The following is a 22,493-nucleotide window of genomic DNA, read 5'->3' as shown; positions in this document are numbered from 1 at the left end:
CACTCCACTTGGGAGGGAGTCCAGATGATCAAGCACTAACCTTTTAACAGAGCACAAGTCTCAGGCCGACCACAAGCTTAAAACCACCTCCTAGCTCTCTCTTCCTCCCCCGACTCCTCAACTTGGCCAGTACCCCCAAGGCCAAGGATGACTGAGCTGGAAGACTACTTCCTTGAGAGTTCTCCCGTGGAATATTCATTCCAGCTCATGGAATCATCTTTGTCATGATCTCTCTCCCCGTCCCCACCCCTAAAGATGGCAATCTACTTTTTTCATAATATATGAACTAGAATTGATGGCAGGAATCTTGACTTGGATGAAAATGGGCACATTCCTTCACCATATTAAAAAAAACAGTTTTGAGATGGATAGAGATGTCAGCATTACCATGTTCCAAAAATTATAAAGGAAATTTTAGAAGATGAATTTGTATTTTAAAATTTTACTACATGATAACTTCACTAAATAAAGGGGAGGCTGTGTGACATTCATTTTATATTGGGCTACTGGGGGACCTCTAGCCATGGTTAGGCTGTATTTTAAAATAGTGCTAAGGATTCAGACCACAAGGCCTATCTGTTTGGAGATCAATTTCATGTTCAATGTACATATTCTAATTCCAATCCACTTTATCTTAGTCTCGCCTTGCAAATATCAAGTTTGTAGTCAGTTTCATTATCTTGAGTTCAAAAGAAAAAGCCACATAGCTAGATATGCCCATAAATTCCAAACAAGAGGTATACTGATGAGACCAATACGTGTGAGATAAATAAGTACTAATTTGTTCACATAATGTTAATGACTTAAAGAAAGAAACTCCTCTTTGGAATTCCTTAGAGCTGAAAATTTAAAGGTAACTCAAAGACAAAGAGACATTATGAGATTAGTTCCTAACAATTCCCTTAGAGGACTGTGTATCAAAGCGGCACTACTGGAAAAGGCAGTGACATACCTTTCCGTGTGCAGTGCTGTAAGTGCTATGCAGAAAATCAGAAGCAATGTGTAGGCAGCAGCAATTGAATCGCTTATGCACTCAAACAGTTGCCTTGAAGTAGAATAAAACTGAGCATGAAATGAAAGGTTCATGCAGGTCTATGAGCAAAACAAAAACAGAAATCCCAAAACCAGCCGCATCCCATCTACCATGCCCTCCCAGGCCCCCCTGCCCCCCACGAGTTCTTCCTATGGGCTTAAAACCCTCTGTTTTGGAAGACCTACAGGCGTTATACATTCACCTGGTGGCTCATGAAGACCAGAAACACTGTCATAGAAAGAAGCTCTCTGAATATTCTGAATCTCTAAAGCAGAGAAACAGCAAAAACAGGACAGAAGAGCAAATACACAAACACTTCAGTTAGTGTGAAAGACATTTGACATCACAAGTAAACTTTGAAATCGGGTACGAAAGTAGCTAGTTCAGGGAAGATCCCAGGCAAGCATTACTAGTTAGAGAATCTGCACATTTGGACAAAGCTCTTTATAAACTTAATCTGTATAAAAAATGCACATTCCCAGCTCCAGGTGTGAGCACTTTATCACAACAATGTTAAATGACAGCTCCATGTAAATGAGGGTGGAGCGTGAAGAGTTGTAAGGTGCTACTTGAGTTCTCTTGCATACAATTATCTTGCAGTTAGCAAACCAGGATAAGGGAGCAATAAGTCACACTCTGGTAAATGTATATATTGGCAGGTTTTACTGTCAAAAATTTACACTGCTGTGTAATTTTACTTCCAGTACAGATTTTGGAAATATAATTTACTTCAAATACAAATTACTAACAGATAAGTAACTACCATTAAGGAAAACAAAATTCAAGTTCTGTTGTAGCAAAATGTCAAAATAGCTTTGAATTATATGATACTTGACCATACTGTTATTCCTGAAAATATCCAAAGAGGCAGATTTACATAAAAAAATGCAATCTTTAGTTTTTTTTCTGTATATAAGTCCCAAGAAGTGGCATGAAGTCCTGTAGAGAGACCCCAAAACATCCCTTAGCAGGAAGGAGGACATTATGAATCTCTAGGGCAGGGCTGCCACCAAAACATCTTATTCCTCCTGGTTTGGCCTTGAGAAAACTGTAAAACCCTAACTCAAAGTCTGTTTAATACATGTTTTATAGTCAAGGTATTGCGCCATCAGGCAAACTATTCATACATCACATATTCATACATTCACGGTCCACCTGTTATTTCCTGCTTTTGCATTTATGTGGTTATAAAAATAGAAAAATAATACCATGTTTTCCTAGGGCTATTTTCTTTGCCAGGAGAAAAAGCTACCCTCATCCCAGGAGATCTCTACATCAGATTGAGCAGCAATGAATTCTCCGCCTTAGCACCCTCCTCCAACTCCTGTGCCTGCCACTGACTTTTTGCATGAAACACACAGCTCTCAAATATCTTCATGTGAGGATTTAAAAAAAAAGAAAGAAAAAAAATTGGATAAACATGCGGCTGCCGCTCTGCCTGCCCCCTTGATGGTGAGCGACCTCTGAGATCCTGTCACTCAGATCATACTGAATAACTGTCCACTAAGCTGATGGACAACAGGACTTCCCACAAACAGCAGCAGGACAGCAGACATGGAGGAATGTTCCAGAGCAGACGCTAGCACAGCCAAATCAAACGTGGGGTAGGTGAGATTTCTACCAGCCCCCTCTGACAAAAGTGGCTATGCATGCTCCCAAGTGCCTATTTGCAGAAAGGCAAGGGTGACAACGGGGCTGTGCAGGCTGTGGGTCCCAGCTGTGGACTAAATACAGAGGAGCAGGGCTTGGGCCAGGACTAAAGAGCTTGGCAAGGCTGCAAGAGCTTTCTCTCAGCGTCTCTGCAACCTCTCGGTAGCTATAGAAAAGCACAAAAGGGCAGGGGAGTGCTCTCCAGACTTGGCCCTGCCCATGAGGCACATCACCTGTGACACGGACCATTGGGGCCAAATTGTCTATTCTTGAAACTTCGGACCCACTGCTGCCAAAGGCTGTCCCATATCTGGATGGCAAGTGGCGGAGTTACAGGAGAATGGAAGGAGGAAGCCAGGGAAGCTGGGAGCCAGGATAGAGGCTCACTGAGTCCTAAGATTCCAGCTGTGGTATCCTGGGCTTTCCACTCGATTACAAGCTCCTGGAGGGCAGGGCCATGCCCTTCTTCATTCCCAAACAGATCTCACAGATTATAACCATGGTGCTCGTGGCTGCACATGTAGTGTTTGTTATATGAATGGGTCAGGTGCTCACTAGGTGTTTACCACAATATTATTTTCAGTTAAGGAATTAAAAAATAAGTCAAAGTGGTTCACAACTTCAGAACCAGTATGTAACCTGGTTCACAACTTCAGGACCAAATTTCGTTTATTACTGTCATTAATTTCCCAAGTACCAGCATCTCTTCTCCTTCAAAATGAAGAGAAAATCAGTTTTTGAGGCTTCAATAATAAAAACGCCAGTTTCCCGTTCCTCTTTTCCATTCATTCCTTCCATTCCCCCTTCCAGGTTCTTTCCCACCAATCCCACCAGCCGAACACTCTTGTCTTCTTCAGGCTCACAATGTCTCACTACCCTGGCTCAGAAACCTACTGATGCTATTCATTCAATCAAGTCAAGTCCACTGAGACTGGCATCAGGCTTCTCCAGGGGCTGCTCCCAACCTATCACCCAGCCTTGTTTCCTGCCCGCACCCTTTGCTCCAGCCCTACTCTAACATCCAAAGGGAGCACTCATCCTGCGCTGTGATCGCCCACTTCCATCACCCATTCCACCTGCTCAACCCCTCTTCTCCCAGGCCAACTTCACTAAAACGCTCCGCACCACTAGAAGAGCGAACTCACACAAACCTATTCACTCAATGTTTAAGGCCTGATCAGGACATGATGCTCATAAATTAGTGCTGAAAACTGCCTGGCACTTAGTAAATATTCAGTAAACGTCAGCTTTCCTTATTTATTCAACAAATCATTATCTTTCCAGGACAAGAAACCTGCCTCCTCCTTCATGACATTTTACCTTAGCACCCCAAGAGAAAGGTGGTCCCTTCCTCTGCTCCACATTGCTATAAGCTCACTCTGCACCCTTCACACAGCATCCACCAGACACCTCTGGTGCTCAAACCTCACTCCCTTTCCTGGGCACTGAGATCTAAGAGGAGGGGCGGCCTTGGGGAACTCCAGCCTACATCATGCCCAATACAGTCACAACAGAACTGATTCCTAGCAGAATGCAAGTACCCATGGTTGGCAGCACTACTCCTTTATCTTCTCTTTGTGACATTTCCTACATGCATTTCCAGCTCCCCAGTGCTGGATTTTCTAGCACCTGCAGACACCGTGACTGGAGCTCTGAGTTGTTTTCTGCTCTGGTTCCAGTTTCTCATACTCCATTCTAACATTTCACAGCAGCAGGCTCAGGAGTCCCTCAACTATGGGTACTGCAAATGCCACGTTAGGTTCCTGCTTCTCAGTCTTCATGCAGCACCTGTGACTGACCAGGTCAATGCAAGTAACAGTGAACACTCAGCATCGGTTGAAGACTTTCATCCAAAGGCATAAAGATAAAAGCTTTTGTGTTACTTGTTGGAAACCTAGCCTGTTTCCCAAATCCCCCCTTTTACACAGTCCCAGGCACTCCATCTGCTCCCAGGTCACATGCACGTGCGCAGCGCACCCCACCCTGAAGGCTCCCCTCATCTACCTGAGCTGACAGGCGTGATCATTCTTGACTAGGCTCTTTGACATGGTTTCTCTTCCTACTCACTTTCTCTGCATTCATTCTTCTCTATCACTTTTCTTTTGTCCCAACTGCCTAAACCCTTCTTTTCTGTTTCTTTCTCTCCACCTTTGAGAAGACAGCATTATAGCTCTTAATTCACTCTGGAAAAAGTAGAAGTGAGGGAGGTTACTGAACAGGCCTGGCCTCAGGGTCGAGGCCTAGCAAGGGGCAGGTCCAGGGCTAAGGTCCTGCATGACCAGCAGCCATGCAAAGAGGTGGGACACACTCAGAATGAGATGCAGTAGTGAGAGCTAACTCTAAAAGACACTGGTTCCCACTATGCATAGGTACAGAGATTCTCTGTCTTTCTGGTACTAGTAAAACTTTGGGGTCTACGATAAAAAATCGTAACAATCTTCACCTGGGGTGCACGTAAACAAAAGCACTATCAGGACTGATGGGAACAGAAACTGATCTACACACAGGGTATCTGAGGGTACACACCAGCCACTCTGTGTGTATGTGGAATGCTGGCAGTGGCTATGGGTGCAGCTTCTGACCCACGTGCGACACAGAGAAAATGAACAGGGCTTCTCAGGTTTGTGCCCCAATATCTCTGGATTATAACCTAAATGGGACCAGGGTGGCCTGAAGCATATGTGTAGTTCTTTATGGCTCTGAGCCTACAATGTTTCCTCACGCCCACAGCATCTGACCAAGAGGGCAGATGGCTTGTTATCCAAGTATTCTCCTAGTGGGTCAACTCCGATATAATGGCAGCCCTGCTCTAGGGAAAGAGGTTTAAAGTAAAACATATATACATATACATATATGTAAGAACCATAGATAAGCCTTAATTGTAAACGAGTCTGGCCGATCTGAATTACAAACATAAGCACACTTACCATCCTTCCACAGCTCGGCAACAAATCTGTCTGAGGACTGGTGTAGGAGCGTGGCCACGTTGTCGTTGAGGGGGTCCATATTCTTCATCAGCCACTCGTCTGCCTTGTAGTCCACCTGGCCCGTACCGGAGCCAAATGTGGCAATATGAAGAAACAAACAAAAACCAAGGCACATTTAAAGCCTTACCCACAAATGTTCATGGGGCAACCTAAAAAGTAGGTTGCCTCCAAGGCAATGCATTTGTAATGTATACTATATTTAAGGACTTACAAATGTTTATCAGCACATTTCTTACAAACTTCATCAAATGTAACAAAATTTCAAATGGTACTTTTGATCAAGTCATTCGGCTCTTACCTTCCCTGCATAATGTATAATGCAAAAATCAGCTTTGTCTTTCAGTTGCCGAGGCTTCTGAAACTTGGAGTGGGAACCTTGCTCTTGAACTAGTTTTTCAACAAAGGTTTTATCTGTAGCTTTAGGGAACCAGCACTCTTCATCCAAAAGGGCAAGTACACCAGGAGGGTTGGCCTGGTAAGGAGAGGCAATGAGAGCTGACGACGTTGCATGTCGCTTTAAATACCCATTGGGTTTGGTAGTTTAACTTCCAAAAACGGAGTTTTATGAAGCTATGGAAAACAAACTGTTAGGAGAGAAGGTGATGTCCAAACCATATCCATAATCCAAACACTGAGGTCTCCAACTGCTGAGTAAGTACTGATGAGACAATGGGTAATCTATCTTATAAACATCTACATGGAATCTATAGGTAAACCAGTTCCAGGCAGATGGTCCCCAAAACCCAGCAAATAAAAGACACCGCAAAGGAACCAAGAAATGGAGAGATGAAACTGAATGCTTATATTCAATGACTGGATGTATAAATTATTTAAAAGCCCTAAGTGGAATGTGTCAGACATTTTATATCCTAATCGATTTAACTTTCTGGTTAAGTAACGATTAAATAAGATGTACTGCTTCACATGTGGTGAAATATTTTAAACTATTATTAAGTAGAGTACATGGTAGGTGATGAAATAATTTATCAATTACTTTATATATTCGTTTCAACAAATACTTGAGGGACTATTTTATTTCACTCAACTAGCTCCCTGAAAAAAGACCAAGAGACATAAAGTAGACTGGTAGCCAGGGGCTGGGAGAGGGAGCAGGGAGTGCCTGCTAACGGGCAGAGTTTCCTGGGATGGTGAGAATGTGGAATCAGAGAGTGGCAATGGTTACACAACTTTGTGAATACACTTAAGCCACTGAATTTATACTTTTAAAGAGTGGATTTTAGGGTATGTACCTAAAGCTTCTTACCATTCTCTGGGAGCTCAAAAATCAGTGGAATGACTTCTTTTTGGGAAGAAGGCTGGGCACACATGAAGCTAAATGAACTATCTTAAGAGTGGTCTATTTTACAGTGCTTTCAGATCAGCATTCATTGCCCACTGCAAATACGGCAACTTGTGATACAAGACTGAATGCACTGATCCTAAGGCCTATCAGTTTTCTGAATAAATCTCTAGCATTAGTTTTCTTAAACTTGCAAGGCCCTTCTATTTACTGAGGAAGAGAAGGCTCTATACAAATATTGCTTACAAAGTAACTAGAGGTTATAGTTAAATATAAGTGACATAATGTAATAATATGGTCAGAGGAAGGCGGTGGTGACCACGCCAGCAGGCAGCAGCTGAGAATCCCTCTGTGACGAGCCCAGCACTGAGACCCTTACTCCATGGCTCTTCAGTGTATGTTTCCTCTACCTAAAGGACGTGCAGCATTTCAGAGCAGCTAAAAGGCTACCATCAAAGGCAACCGGGATTTCTAACTTCTGAAATAGGATCCTAAATATAATTTAATCTTTTCTAAGTGACTCAATGACAGCATAATTATGAATATCCATTATTGTGTCTCCTTTTTATTTTTCCTGAGTCATCCTTCAATGTCAAGTTCCCTGTTAACCCTTCTTTTAATTGGGGATTTCTAAAAGAGCTGTACATATGAGACTCTTCTGTCCAAGGCTAGAGGCACTATCAAGGGTTTTGTAAGCAGCTTTCTAAGCTTAGAGGCTCACCCACTGCCATCCCTCCCCAAGCTGGGCAGAGGCTGGGCTTGTGAGAGGAGGCGAGGACTGGCCAGTAGCTTTTTAGGTATTTATTTTCCTTCTGGAAAATGTTCTCATTCTCCATTCTGAAAGAACAATTATCCCATATCATCCTACATGCTGTAGTGACATTTCCTACAGGTATTAACCCTGTATGTTCCTATGAATACGCAGAGTAAGGTAATCATAAAGAACCAGGGACCTGAAAAGCGACTCAGCATCCAATCCCGAGTTCCCTCCCTCCCCTTTCTGAGCTGCCTCTCCTTTAAGTTAGTACTAGTCAGGCAAGGAGTAAAGGGTACATTCTAAAGCTTTCCAGGGAAAAGCCTAGAAATGCCAGTACAAAAAGTATAGGCAGGAAGGAGTGAAGGAGGGAGGGAGGGGTGGAGGGAGCAGGGAAGAGGTGAGGAAAAAGGAAGGAATTCATTCTGCTCCTTGTCCTGAAGTGTCTGGACACAGCTGGCACATTCCGCCCATTCTAATACTTTCTGAACACCCTGACTGAATAATTTTCCTAAAATACTGCTATCAATACATTGCTAACCGGCTAATTTCTGGGACCCGCTCCTATTGCCATCATGGCCTTTACTGTCACCAAATTCAGAGCATCACTTACCAGGAACCATGTAACCAGTGAGAGACCACCACACTTCAGTTCTGCTCTCTGGCTTCACGATCAGGTCCCTAAGGATCAGGGCCATGCTGTCTACTCCCCACAAGCCCACGGCACCAAAGTCTTTTTATTTCCAGGCTGTTATCAAGGATTTAATAAATATTTGCAGTCTTGATCTTGTCCTAATGCAACAATATCCAACTGAAATCCAACAAGACTGAAAAGAGTGACCATCAAGCCCCATGTGCCTCACCTGTTTCCCGTGAGCTAACCATTAAGGTTGAAATGTTTACTCTCCCCTATCATTCTCTCTTTTACAATAAAAACACCATCTGAGAGTGAAGAAAAATACTATATAAAGTATTTTGTGTCCTTGAGGATAAAGCAAAAGAAGTGCAGTTGAGTAACATTAAGAATGTACACTCCTAAGATTCAAAGATCACAAAACCATCAAATTTTAAAACCCTCTAAAAATGGTTCTTAAAACAGGGTTGATAACTGTTCCACTAGGATGAGTTATGGTACAATTTTTCCTGCAGACAAAGAGATGGATTTAGTACCTCTATGGCTTCTCTGCCATCCTAAGTTAAAGTGCAGATACATAGTGAATACTTTCTTAACACAAAGCGTCCAGTGTTATAGATACATGTACGTGAGTGCCTCAGACAAATCATATGATCACGGATAACACTAATCTGAAATATTCCATTCCCTTATTTACATAAATTCCCAAACAACTCTTTGGATAACAAAGCTGCAAGGAATATATTCATACTTGTGTAGATGTGAGCGCTCACTGGAGTCCCTGCTAGTATGCCCTGACGTTACTTCTAAACAGTGCTGCAAGTACACAGAAGCAGACTCCTCCCAACTTCTGGTAATTTGAGAGCTATGCTCCGAACAGGCGGCTGCAGTGCCTTGAAAGGTAAAATGATCTCTTATGGATGAGCCAAATGAAAACTATGTTACTTCCCTTAAACCTAAGTTCTTAATATGCTACAACTACATCTCTAACAGGTGAATGTCCTCCAGGCTCTCCTCCTCCCTGATTCTGACGCAGGTGCTGTAACATCCAGGCTTAGGCTTAGTTGTCCAACCCCTTCAGATACGCAGAGCACAGGCGGCAGAGAGCGACTAGTACAAGAAAGAGCTGCTCCAGAGCCCAGAGCCCTCACAGGAGACACCTGGTTGTGAAAACACACCTTCTGAACCAGCATGAGAACTCGATGTAAACTGCCGCTATCAGTGATTAATTATGCTTTAGTTTTACTATATTTTGGTAGTTAGCAAAATAAAATAAGCAAAGCTACTAGCCTGTTGAGCAAAAGCTACCTGCTGCCAGGGAAAACACAGCCCAATTATCAACGTTTGTTTGGGATCATACAGTTTCATTCGAGAGTGAGTTATACATATTCATGTATTTCTACATGACACTAAACCAAAAGAAAATGGTCTCTGATGCTTGCTAAGACTGCTATAAAAATATATCTGCCTTAACCTTAAAAACAATTTTTTAATTAAAAAAAATCTGTCAAAATAAAAACATCTTTATACTTACAAGAATAAGCTTTAGTTATTTTAAAAATGGATTTACAGGCCAAGTCTTAGCTTTGGCTAAATAAAGCATCCCTGTATTGCCTAGGAAGTGAGTCAGGTGGAGCCCCACATCCTTTGACAGGTGCTGAGGGCTAAAGGGAATGTGCTTGCCACTGCCACCCATGGTGTCTGCAGTCTGGGAAGCACCGGGGTACACTCGTCAATATACTCCACATGCAAGTAAAGGAACAAGGCTGTAAGAAAAGAGCCAAAGAGGGTCTTGTTGGCATGCTACTTACTTTTCCAATAGGTATTTTATCAAAGTATCATCTTCCTAGAAAATTTAGATTAGAAAGTGAACACTGATCAGACAGGATAATTTGTCTCAGGTTCAGCCTGGAAAAACTCAAGGCACTGCCTGCGTATGAACTGAAAGCCAAGGAGCAAGGAGGTTGTCTTACAGGCCTCTCGATGAGGTCAATGCAGGGCTGCAGGTCGAGCCCGAAGTCGATGAAGTTCCACTCGATGCCCTCGCGCTGGTACTCCTCCTGCTCCAGGATGAACATGGTGTGGTTGAAGAGCTGCTGCAGCTTCTCGTTGGTGTAGTTGATGCAGAGCTGCTCAAAGGAGTTCAGCTGCCAATGTTGAAAGAACCATTTTCCAAACATGGGGAGGGGAAGGAAAGACAGGAATAGTTATCTAGTCGTCAAGAAGTTCATTAAAATTTAATTAGGTATCAACTACATTATTGCTTCTATCTAATGACAGTAACTAAACCAAGGGGGTCTCTCTCAATCTCTATACACACACACACAACTCTCTCTCTCTCTTTCAGCCACATCACATTACTGAACTGCTAAAATGAGAAAATAATAAACTCAGCATGCTAACTGAATAATCTACAAATAATTTTTATTAGTGAACAGTTAATGAATATAAATTAAGAAATAAATGAGAAAGTGAGAAAAACAAAGGGGGGGCAGGGGTAAAGTAAAGCAAGCGCCACTATGCTCTGCAGGGTCTAGGGAATGGATGTGGTGTCTATTCTACTCTCTACTTAGGCTGCCAGCTCCACGTGAGTTAAGAAAAAGCGAATGTGTACTTCACAGGGATGTTGTTGAGATCCCAGCTAGGCCTGATGAACAAAATGCGCTCAGTGCAGTGTGAGCCTCAGGCTCAGGCACAGGCTTCTTCTCACGCATTCCCTTCTCTTATCAAGTGTTTGACCTCAGTCAATATCAAAGCGATACTGCACTGCTCCCCTGAAGTGAACTTGAGCATCTTTTCATAAGTTACAGACATTTATTTCCTTCTCTGAACTCTGCTTGCAAAACTGTGCTGTTGATGGGGCGAATGGACGAACGGATGAATTAACAGGTCTAATATTCTTAAAGCAATCACCTTCTGTATTAGGAGTACTCAACCTTTCACACAAGTAGCTGCTTTCACAAGTGTATGCTGCTTTCACACAAGTAGCATGTGCCCAAAAATAACCTCTTTCATTATAAAAAGTGAACTTCAATTAGGGCAGCTGTAATCAATCTCCAAGGAATAAATCTATAGCCTGAAGGAGCATTCCAGTCTTCCACCCCATGGAGGTGTCACACTCACTATTTTGGAATGAGGTCATGCTGGGAAGGCAGGGGCAGTGCTTGCTTACTCAAACACCACATTTCCAGTGGGCCATATAAATATTCCCAGACTGCTCAATTGTGCTGATTCATGTTTATGTAAATGATTTTGCTCTTTTAGGATTAGGAGATCTCATTCTCTGTTCAGCCTTGCTATGTGCCGTGGCATTTCAAATAAAATAAATTTCTATTTTTCTGCCATATTTAAGCTACCAACTATATTTTAAAATAATCAGTTCTTAAACTGGTAATGCATGGTATAAGTTAAAAATGTACAAAGAATTGCACTGCCCTGGCTGCTGTGGTTCAGTGGTTAGAGCATTGCCCCCCCACCCCCGGAAGGGTTGTGGGTTTGATTCCCGGTCACTTGCACGTACCTCGGTTTCAGGTTTGATCCCCGGCCCTAGTTAGAGCACGTGTGGGAGGGAACCAATCAATGTGTCTCTCTTACATTGATGTTTTTCTCCCCCCCCCCCCCATTCTTTCTATAAATCAATGGAAAAAATATCCTTGGGTGGGGATTAACCAAAAAAAAAAAAAAATTTGCACTAAGTCTCACTCCGATCCCCATCTTGATCTCCTTAGGGTCAACCACCATCACTTATATCTTGTGATCCTTCCAGAAATAGTCTATGCACTTATAAATGTGTATTATACCTTGTTTTATTTTTTAACTTAAGCTACCATTCTTCATAATGGATGCACAGTACTCTACTCTGTGGGGTATCTCATGATTAACTGAACCAATCTCCTAATTACGGGCATTTAAGCTTCTTCCATGACAAATAATGGTCAATAAACAGCCCTGCATTTCTAGCATTATGCATTGTTCTGCCGTCTGCGTACTTACACACACAGCTCTACTTATATCCTTTACTACCCTTGTAAAGATTTACACCTTTATAGTATTAAGTTTTCCTATCCAAGGACAAGGTATGATTTTCAATTGTTCAAGTCTTTTATTTTACATAATAGCATTGTAAAACTGTCTTCAACTTAATCTTGCCCATTTCTTCTTAAATTTATTCTTAGGTATTTCATCTGCTTGTGTTGCAGTTGGAAATAAAATTCTTTTCTTTCATTATATCTTCTGATTGTTTATATATAGGAAGGCAACTGATTTTTTAAAAATATAACTTTAAGTTATGGAAATTTCTGTTTCCTTTTCTGGTGAACTCTGCCTGTTTACCCAGCCACCTCTCATGACCTCTCAAGTTATTTACAAATCAAAATGCATTAAAGCCATTTCATATGTGGCAGCTGCAGTTCAGCAGACAAAACAGCTTATACCAGTAACAGTTCAGATTTTATTAAAACAGACTTATAATTTTAAAGAGGTTCATTTTATTTATTATTATTTTAAATAAATAAATAAATATTTTTTTTATTGATTTCAGAGAGAGATAGGGAGAGTGAGATAGAAACATCAATGATGAGAGAGAATCATCAGTCAGCTGCCTCCTACAGGGGATTGAGCCCGCAACCTGGGCATGTGCCCTGACGGGGAATTGAACTGTGACCTCCTGGTTCATGGGTCGACGCCCAATCACTGAGCCACTCTGGCTGGACAAAGGGTTCATTTTAAAAAAGACAACTCAATATCCAATAGTAGCCAAAGTAGCACACTGATCCCAAGAAGTACTTAATTTATTATTTGTGCCTTATGTATATACAGTCAGCCCATCAAAGGAGAGATAAAGGTATAAATATTTAGGAGGTCAAAATTTTATCAACTTTTTTTGCTGGTGTACAATCACAAACCTTTGATGGACTGATGGTGAATAAATGTTTGGAAAAATCTAGCAGAGCAACAATAAAATATACTGAAATCCATCATCAAATCCTGTGGTTTTATCTTCAAAACAGAGATCACTATCTTTCCTCAATTCTCCATCTCACACTGCTTATTCCTGACTCCCAAGTTGGCCACCATCACCTGGCCCTTGGGCCGTGACAGCAGCCAGTGGCCTCAAAGGTCTCCCCTACTTTTGCTTTTGCTCCACACCACACTTCAGTTCCCTTTAGGCAGCTACATCTAGTCATACTGGCTTTCTAGCAATTTCTAACATTTGACAAATCCCTCCTGTTACAGGACTGCTGCCTGGAAAACTTAAGAGGCTGGGGCTTCCCCTCCTTCAAGTATGCTGAACACGACCACTGCAGAGACGCCTTCTGTGACTCAGCTGTCTAAAGATGGCCTCCCCACTTCTTCTATTCCAGCACCCTTTTCACTGCATTACTCACAATTCTGAGAATTCAGTGGCTATTTGTCATTTATGGTTTGACTCTCTACTGGAAAGGCAGGGACTATCCCTGCTTATCCCCCTTCTGTCCCTGGGACCTGCACAGCATAGTGAGTGTACATAGTGAGCCTTAAATAATGTCTGTTAAAAGACTAAGTCGAAGAGCAGGAGGGAGAGACGTACCTCAAATATCTCAAATCCAGCAATATCCAGGATTCCAATGAAAGATGCTCCCTGACGTTTGGTCCGATCCAGAGCTTTATTGATACGGTGAACGAGCCAGCGAAAGAGCCGCTCATAGGTAGCTTTTGCTAATGCTTCCACTGCAAAGTCTGCCTATAAACACAACAGCACGTTTTATTCTGGAAATGATCTCAACAAAGCATTCAGGGCTGTTATTTGGAGATGAATGTTCTACAGTGCTCAAAAACCTGAGCTAGCATTTACTGCTTAATCCTGTCTCAAGTTTACACATCAACAAAGGGTGTTAGTACAATTAACTGTCAATTAGAGATAATCACCTTAAGGGAAGCGGTGAAGAAGCCCAGGACAAATGAGCCCCTCCCCGTGTCCCAGGGGTTCTGTGCAGCATATCTGCCCAGAGTCTTAAAGGAGTCCACCATGAAAGGGCCGAGTCTAAAACCCTGTACTCCTGGTGGGTGGGCTCCAGAAGTACACAGCTTTGTCTTCTGGGACAACCCACCCACGTGGGGGATCTCATGGTGACATTTCAAATTTCCTTTTTAAAAAAGTCACCTTTAAAATTTTTCTAACAAAAAAGTATACAAGAGAAAAAAAATACTCAATTAGTCCCAGGAAACATCCATATTATAGAGCTTTAACGAATTCAGTTTGTCACATGCCGATCACAAGGTCTTATGACCACGACTTACCATTCAAACAAATGCATAATAATTAATGTACGGGTACCTGTTCTTTGGTCTGGGCTTTCTGCACGTAGTCTCGGCCGACCTTGATCCGGGGGGTAAGGATAGCCCGCGTAAACTCCATCACATTCATGCCAAGAAGGTGGCAGAGCTTCTGTGCGACTAGAGTGTAAAAAATCTCCTCAATACTAGACTTGTACTTACAATCCACTCACAACATATTCAATTTCCACTTGAAAAACCTTAGTAATCATTCAATTATATTAAGAAATAAACTAAATAAGAGTCTTAAAGTTAGACAAGTTTTAGGTTGGATGAAAAACACTTTCATCCTTTCAAACGAATATCACTCATCCTTAGGCTATCGGAGACGGTTAGGCAGCAATTACTTGTTATGGCTAATAATGCAAGTCACTGAGTCTCCAGAAGTAAAAATAACGCACTAGTTAAAGCCTAGGAAAGAGAAAACTTACTGGTCGTCAGGGCCATGGCAAGTACAACTTTGGCTTACTGCTGTGACTGTAAAGAAACATGGCTAACTGCTTAAACACCTATTGGCGAGCACTCGTCTTACAGAGAGCTGGCACCGGTCGAAGGCTGGTTTCCACAGCGGAGGTGGAAACAGGGCGGGGAGGCCGCAGGAAGGGAGCAGAGTGCGAGAGACAGGAGCGGGTGAGAAGGGAATCAAAGAGGAGTGCATTTTTCTATAGTTCTGGCTTTTAGAATTATTTATATGCTGCATATACTACAAAATAGGCCAAAAAGGATGACTGGGGGCAAAATGGAAGAGAAAGAAATAAATGAAGCTCCCTGCACGACGGATGGAAACAGTCACACGCAAGCAGGGGATGGAGAGTCAAACAGTGCCCTGACTATGTGCTCCAGTGCTAACAAACCAGACGCAAGTACTGCACACGGAGTAGTAAGTCTGTTTTCCGGAGGGTATAGGTTAGTAATTCCAAAGCTGTTTTATGGGTATTCTAGGATTGAACAAATAAATATACTGCAGATAAGCTAGACTTCTTACTATCAGGGAAAGGAGTTCCAAAGGAAGACTAAACCTCGTAGTATTGGATCAGTATAAATCCATGGTTTTTCATACATACATAGAAACAAAAATAGGAGTGTGAGTATATATGTGTGTATGTTTCCTTGCTCTGTCCTCTGAGAGAAGTTAGAAACAAATGAGACACTAAAACAACCAGCACCCAGAAACTGGCAGCTAAATCCCATTTTTCAGTATGAAGGCACTGCAGAGAAATGGCCAGGGCCAGGGCCAGAAAAAGACAAACTGAGTCTGGAATGTTTTGTGGCGCCATAAGGTAAGAAACTGCTTTAAATAAAAGTGACGGAGTCATGTCAAAATAACCAGAGAGCTAACCTGAAGGGGCTCCAGCTCCTGGTGGCCACATGGAGGACAAAACCAAGTTAATAATTATAGATGAATTATAAGCCCCCAGAATCATTTAAATAAGAGCTCCTGTGTCTAAACTGATATAAATAAATAACTGAATGCATGAAAACGTGAACACTCTTCCTTAAAGTAGAGTTCTAGGGAATAAATATAAAAAATGATGTAATAGAAAGTCACCACCTGACATACACCACACGCTATACTTATTTCAGGTAAGAATAATAAATGGATGCTAAAGCTGTAGACCAAAGAGTCTGATGAGAAACTGGCTTGTTTTCCTTAGTCTTAAAGTGTCTTCCTCTTTCCCCTCCTCTCCCAAATACTTATCACAAAGGCTAAACAGTAATCTGACTGTGGAGAAATCTGGTAGACACTGCTTTAACCAAGTTAACATCACCAATAATGAGACAAACTGACACAATAAGCCTCCTGATATGATGTACCAAGAAGGGCACATCACCTCTGTGATATTCTTACCAGAAACGCATAACCTGAATTTAATCAGGAGGAAACATCAGACAAACCCAAATAGAAGGACATTTTCCAAAATAACTGGCCGTATTGTTCAAAAGTGTCAAGGTCACGAAAGACAAAGACTGGGCCTATATTCTTGGCAAGGTAAACACGGGCTAGGACTCAGTAGTTGCAGCTCCCTTTCTGATGAGCTGCGTGGTCTCTGCAGCTAATGCCTCCTCACGCCCAACTCCTAATGCCTCCCTGTGCGATGGCAGGGTCTCTGGAGCCACCTGGGTCCTGCACCCGTCCTCTTCCCGCATCATGACATCGGATTGGCCCTCACTTGGGCATGCAGGGCTACCCCTCTCTCCTGAGTCTCACGGAACTGCATCATGAGTGCTTTCTATGTCCGCACTAAACATGTTCTCGGAGAACACACCAACCAACCATCTAAATGGAAGTAAAATCAGCAGTCTTCAGTTTACCTGTATTTTCCGGCATAGAAGCTTGATCAGTGTTTCGCTCCTTTTTGAAAGAAATATTTCCAAACTGAAGCACTGAAGATACTACTTTAAGCATTGCTTTATTAAAAAGAGAAAAAAATTAATAAAAATATTGCATTGACATATCACAGAGGCATATTCTAATTTATTTGGACTAAAAATTAGCTGTACAAACTTTTCAGTAAGATATGTCTCAGGATTCCATAAAATTACAGGCTGTTCTCAGTTCCTCGATATTTCCTAGTTTAGGTTATTTACCCCCGATTTATGTCTTATGTAAATGAGTATCAGAATCTTAGAGAAATGCCACATACACAGAATCTCTTCATGAGAGAAGCCCATTATGTGCATTGCTTCCATCGTCTCCTGGAAGTTATCTTTGTCTTGCTGCCCCGGAATAGGAATATAGCCATTGGAGAGAAATCTGTAGTTGTTAAATCCCTCAAGAAGCAAATCAGCTAAAAGAAAACAGGATGAATACAATTAAACACTCACCAACAGATTGAGCATGCCCACATTCAGAGGGCACTTATGATGCTCGAGAAGAACAGTGCCCCCCACAACCATCACCACCACCTGCTTTCACCCGCACACTTTTTCTCTTTATAAGTTCAGGTTAAATACACAAACACATACAGCTTCCCATCAGCTGTAGCCAGACAGGCAAAGGATAATGTCAATGGCAAAACTCTCGCCCTGGCTGGTGTGGCTCAGTGGTTAGTGCAGGCCCATGTGCCGAGGGGTCGAGGGTTCCATTCCTAGTCAAGGGCACTAAGCTGGGTGGTGGGTTCGCTCCCCATCCCTAATTGGGGCACATGCAGGAGGCAACCAATCAATGTGTGTCTCTCAAGACTCATCGATGTTTCCCTCCCTCCTCCCTCCCTGAAAAAGCAATGAAAAAAATATCCTCAGGTGAAGATTTAAAAAAACACACAACCAACCAAACCAAAAAAAACCCTGCAAAAATCTCAACTGGAGTTTGGGGGACAGTGGCTTAAATAATATTATACTTGAAATCAGATAGCGGGGAAATGATGTAACTTTTCCAGAGAACTAAAACCTTATTGCTTTCAGATTTAAATATTTTAGAAAGGTTTTAAACCCATATTCTATATTCCTATCTTAGCAAGTACTTTATAGCAAACACTATGGGGTCAATATGAAGACTACAGGGACCTAAGATAAACACCCAGATGCAGAAGGTATAGAAGATAGACCAGGCACATCCTCAGCCCAGCCACCGCCCGAAACCCTCTCTCCCAGCCAGTCTGTTTAGTGGTGAATTTGCTTTTGAGAGTGATCTGCAACATATAATATTATGACAGAATATTATAACGAATAATATAAGATAGCATATTATAATAATATAAGCACTGCCTACTTGTACTTCAGGGGCCATGAGTTAGAGAGAACTTACTCTTTCAATAAATGTGTTCCCTGAGAGCAGAAGGATGTTTCTCAGGAGGGATCAAAATAGACCGGGCTATTTATCCCTATAATGGATGCCATCGCATGCTCTCAGCTTGCTTTGTCACGTTTGCCCGCAGAGAATTTCTGATCTACATTACATTTAATTTCTACTGGGTGCCAGCTGCTTTCTTTTTCTACGTCTTTAACACTCTGGTCTTATGTTTTTTGATCATTACTACTGCAGTTATCTTGTCAGTCTGGAAGCCTGAGGGTTTTCTATTCTTTAGCGTGACATACTGTATGTATAATGTTTTTAAAAAACGTTTTCAGGGTTTATTACAAAATATAGAAATACAATGTTTTTATTAACAGATTAGTGTCTCGTGGGTCTACCACTTAATTTGAGAGATTGAAAGCAAATGTATTACTTCTTGGCAATGATGAATTTAACTCGTTAACTTACACCTGTGAGTCACAGATATCTAAAGTCCTTGTGTGCATTTAGATATATATTTATCATGTCTAATCTTGAATTTTTAGTCTCTTGTTGGATCCCTTTATTTTTGTTGCTCATTTTTCCCCCTGAAGGTAATTTTCCAATCAATTTTTGGGTTCAATGCTTTCACGGCAAAAGCATTTCATTGCAAAAGCCTATACCTCCAATGAGAAAAGTGTTACTGTACATGTATCTATTGTGAGATTTAGTTAATATGTATAATAGTCACATAGAAGCACTGAGTTTGAGACTTAGCAGAAACTGGAATTTGTGCATCTTCTCCTCTCCCTCACATACCCAGCAAAGTTCTGATCCGAAAAGAAGTCTATAATTTACTCTGCCCAGGCCCAAGTTTCCAGTCCTTGTAATTCATGAAAAAAAAGGAAAAAGAAAATCCACCAGTCTCTTCCTAGTACTAGTGGAAGCAAATTAAAATGTTTATCCAATTTATTTTTATTAAGTAAATTTATTTTTTTCTTACTTTTATATTTATAAATGTTGAAACAGAGCTTTATAAAAATGCATCAGTTGTCTTCTAATTTAAAAACTTTTAAAAAGAAATAGAAATAATATAATACCACCCATATACCTACCACTTAAAAGTATTTTATCCCATGGCATGGAGATTCAATTTCATTTTCATAATCTGACCAGCTACAATGTTGATATTTAATATTAATGAAGATATTCAAATGAATGTGACAGTAAAAATCTTACACTTTAGGTGTTCTCCTGCTCCAGATAACAGCTGGTAAAAGATATGAAAAGTACGCTCATCTTTTGCTTGACGAACAGCACGAGATTTTTCCAGAAGGTCTGAGCAGAGACGGTTAAGGATTCAATCAAAAGGTGGTCCTCTTCCTATGTCTATTTAATTTGTAAGACATTTTCTCTCTCCGATATACATCAACTTTCCTGCAATGAATCATTCTAAATGGTTACACTCTGTAAGTGAAAAAAGAAAATGTATGCAACTTACGTTTCCCACTAACCTGCTAGATTCACTGGCTCATATGGAACTTAATACTCAGGTGCTTCCCTTACCCCACTCCACCCACCCCACTCTTAATCTGGATTAGATTCAAAGAACATAGCCCTGTACAAGGAACTATAAGAATCTATAAAAATGATGTTGAGTTGTTTAAGGCAGGAAAAGCCTTATAACATCAGAATTATCACATTTTTACAAATAAGGAAACCAAGGCACAAAAATTACTTAAAATAACAAAGCTAGTAAGTGGCAGAGCTAAGAATTAGAGCTTGATTAAGTCCAAAACGTATGTGCTCAGCCACTATGCTCCCCATGAGAGCCCCCTTTACTGAAAGCCTCATACAAGTGGCGCCAGCCACTTGACACCCATCACCTAATGCACATTTTCTAAATAATGCCTTTGGATACCTACGACTAGCTGGGGTGCTGGCCTTCCCTTTGCTGCCCTGGAGACCCCCCAGTGCCGGTGCCTAGAGCCTGCTGCTGCCTGCTCTGCTGGGCTGCCACAGTGCACGCAGCCCCGCCCGGGCCGCTCCCTCATTCAGAGCGCTGCACACCTGCTGTGTACTCGAAGCTCGTGCCTGAGCCTGACGAGTGTCCTGCCCAGCCTGTCTGGGTGCTCCTGGGCATCTCTGGGTCAACAATCACCCTGGGTTCTCCTAGAACGTGTTTCACTGCTGTGCAAGATGATCGCCACTCCCAAAATTATCCTTCCCTGGGGCCACCAACTGAGTTAATTTTGTATGTGCCACAGCCTAAATTTTAATTCACACTACACCATCCTCCACATCTGGTACAAAGTACATTCGTATGAATGATGCCATATGGACCAACATGAAACTCTAGACCCATTCTTGTCATTTTCAAGTGTTTCTGGTGTTTTCTGGCTGAGTATATTTAGGGACATGAAACAGTTCTGAATTAACAAGGAATTTTGGATCTGTCCTTTAACTGAGGGGTAGAAACAATGTATTTCTATCACTGAAGATTATTTAACAAGTATCAGAGCAATGTCGCCTGTAGCCTTCCTAACTGGCACACTACCAATTCAGAATTTCTATTATCTTTACCCAAATTAATTCTATATAGACCTATCATTTCTTAGGACTAGTCTATGTATTTGACATTTTCCTCTAGTTTTATTTTGCTTAACACTAACTGAAATTGTTTTAACTCTGTACTTTTATAAGGCTTGTTTCAATGGGTACATGCCCACCCTACAAATATAAGTAGACAGTAAAGAATAAGCTAATGCAATAACTGAAGAGCAGTTCAACAGAACATATTCACATAAAGGTCCTCACACTGCACAAACATTGCTGGGTTGATGATGTACAGGTCACCGTCACCCCAGCGGGACTCTCCACTTCCCCAGCCGTGTGATTAGGTTAAGACCCGGTGTTACAAATAAACATCAGCAAACACCACTTTGGAGTTAATATTCTGTAGTTGAAAGTATTTGACCAAGTCACAATCTCTCTGGGCTCAAGTTTTACCACCTTGATAACGGGAGTGAGGGCACAAAGGGTTGCTTTGAGGCTGTAGGGAGACGAAACCATTCTTCATTTTGGATTACACTATTCTGAAAAGGATACATGTTTCAATGTTGGCCCCCACGATATAGCCAGTTACATCAAAGTTGATCCTAATAAACTTGCCCTGAAAAGAAATTGCAAAGAGGAAATTGAATATAAATAAAGACACGGAGGATCAGAACACTATCATAAAATAATAAGCCAATGCACTCTGCCAAGTATCCATAAATTCGTTACAAAAATAGACCTTAAATATTGCCTCAAATAAAAAGGTTAATAAAAGCCTCAATAAATTCCAAAACAGTAGCAATTAAATAGGCTATGTTCTTGGACCATAACAATAAAAACGAAACTCTAATCATTTAGAATTTTTAAAAAGCTCTTCTAAATAATCTGAGACATAAGAGATTTTAATAGTGTAAAAAGAATGCTATATCCAGCCCTATAATGATAGATTTGAAAAACTGAATAATATAGATAATTTCCTAGGAAAACAGAAATCCATTCAGGAAAACAAACAAACAAAAAATCCAAGAGAAAACTGGAACAGACCATAATCACAAAAAGTAATGAAACAGTTTGGCAAACTCCTAAGGAATATGTAATTGCCTTGCTATATAATTGCTTTAGGGAAACAGAAAACAGTGGCTATTTCATAATTCGTTTTATAAAATTATCTTAACACTGAAAACTCAAACAGGTAAAGATATTACTAAAAAGGAAAGCAAAATAAAACCAAATATCTTACACATAAATATAAATATAAAAGGACAAATTAAACACTTTGCAAAACAAAGAAACGCAACAATGATAAAGAATGGTTTATTCCCCGACAGCCAAGGGCTGAACTAGTAAACACACTACTATTATTCATATGGGGATAGTCAAGAGACTGGAGGGCTTTCTTTAAGGAAATGAACAAACGGAATCTAAAACTTACAGGGAAATGGAAAGGACCTAGAATAGACACAACAATTTTGAGAAAGAGAACAAGAACCAGAGCTCGAGGACAAACTACTCAATTTAAAAAAGCTACAAATGTATTAAGACAGTGTGG

The 22,493-nt window shown here is 41.2% G+C and overlaps 1 protein-coding gene across 1 annotated transcript in view; it reads right to left on the bottom strand.

Annotated features, from left to right (window-relative positions):
* The window catches only part of MYH10 (myosin heavy chain 10), a 130,725-nt gene that overhangs the window by 46,147 nt on the left and 62,085 nt on the right, over positions 1-22,493 (bottom strand). Inside the window, exons 7-15 of the mRNA XM_016222447.2 lie at positions 21,497-21,560; positions 19,628-19,726; positions 17,319-17,462; positions 16,987-17,082; positions 14,675-14,793; positions 13,928-14,080; positions 10,332-10,505; positions 5,969-6,142; positions 5,611-5,725 (exon numbers count right to left, since the gene is read on the bottom strand). Of these exons, the coding sequence (XP_016077933.1) occupies positions 5,611-5,725; positions 5,969-6,142; positions 10,332-10,505; positions 13,928-14,080; positions 14,675-14,793; positions 16,987-17,082; positions 17,319-17,462; positions 19,628-19,726; positions 21,497-21,560 (1,138 nt within the window). The remainder of the gene's footprint in view (positions 1-5,610; positions 5,726-5,968; positions 6,143-10,331; positions 10,506-13,927; positions 14,081-14,674; positions 14,794-16,986; positions 17,083-17,318; positions 17,463-19,627; positions 19,727-21,496; positions 21,561-22,493) is intronic.

The sequence above is a fragment of the Miniopterus natalensis genome, chromosome 17, assembly GCF_054644295.1.
Source record: "Miniopterus natalensis isolate mMinNat1 chromosome 17, mMinNat1.hap1, whole genome shotgun sequence".
Classification (NCBI taxonomy): domain Eukaryota; kingdom Metazoa; phylum Chordata; class Mammalia; order Chiroptera; family Miniopteridae; genus Miniopterus; species Miniopterus natalensis.
Note: the sequence above shows the minus strand (reverse complement) of the source record. Positions and strands in the feature narration are given on the sequence as shown.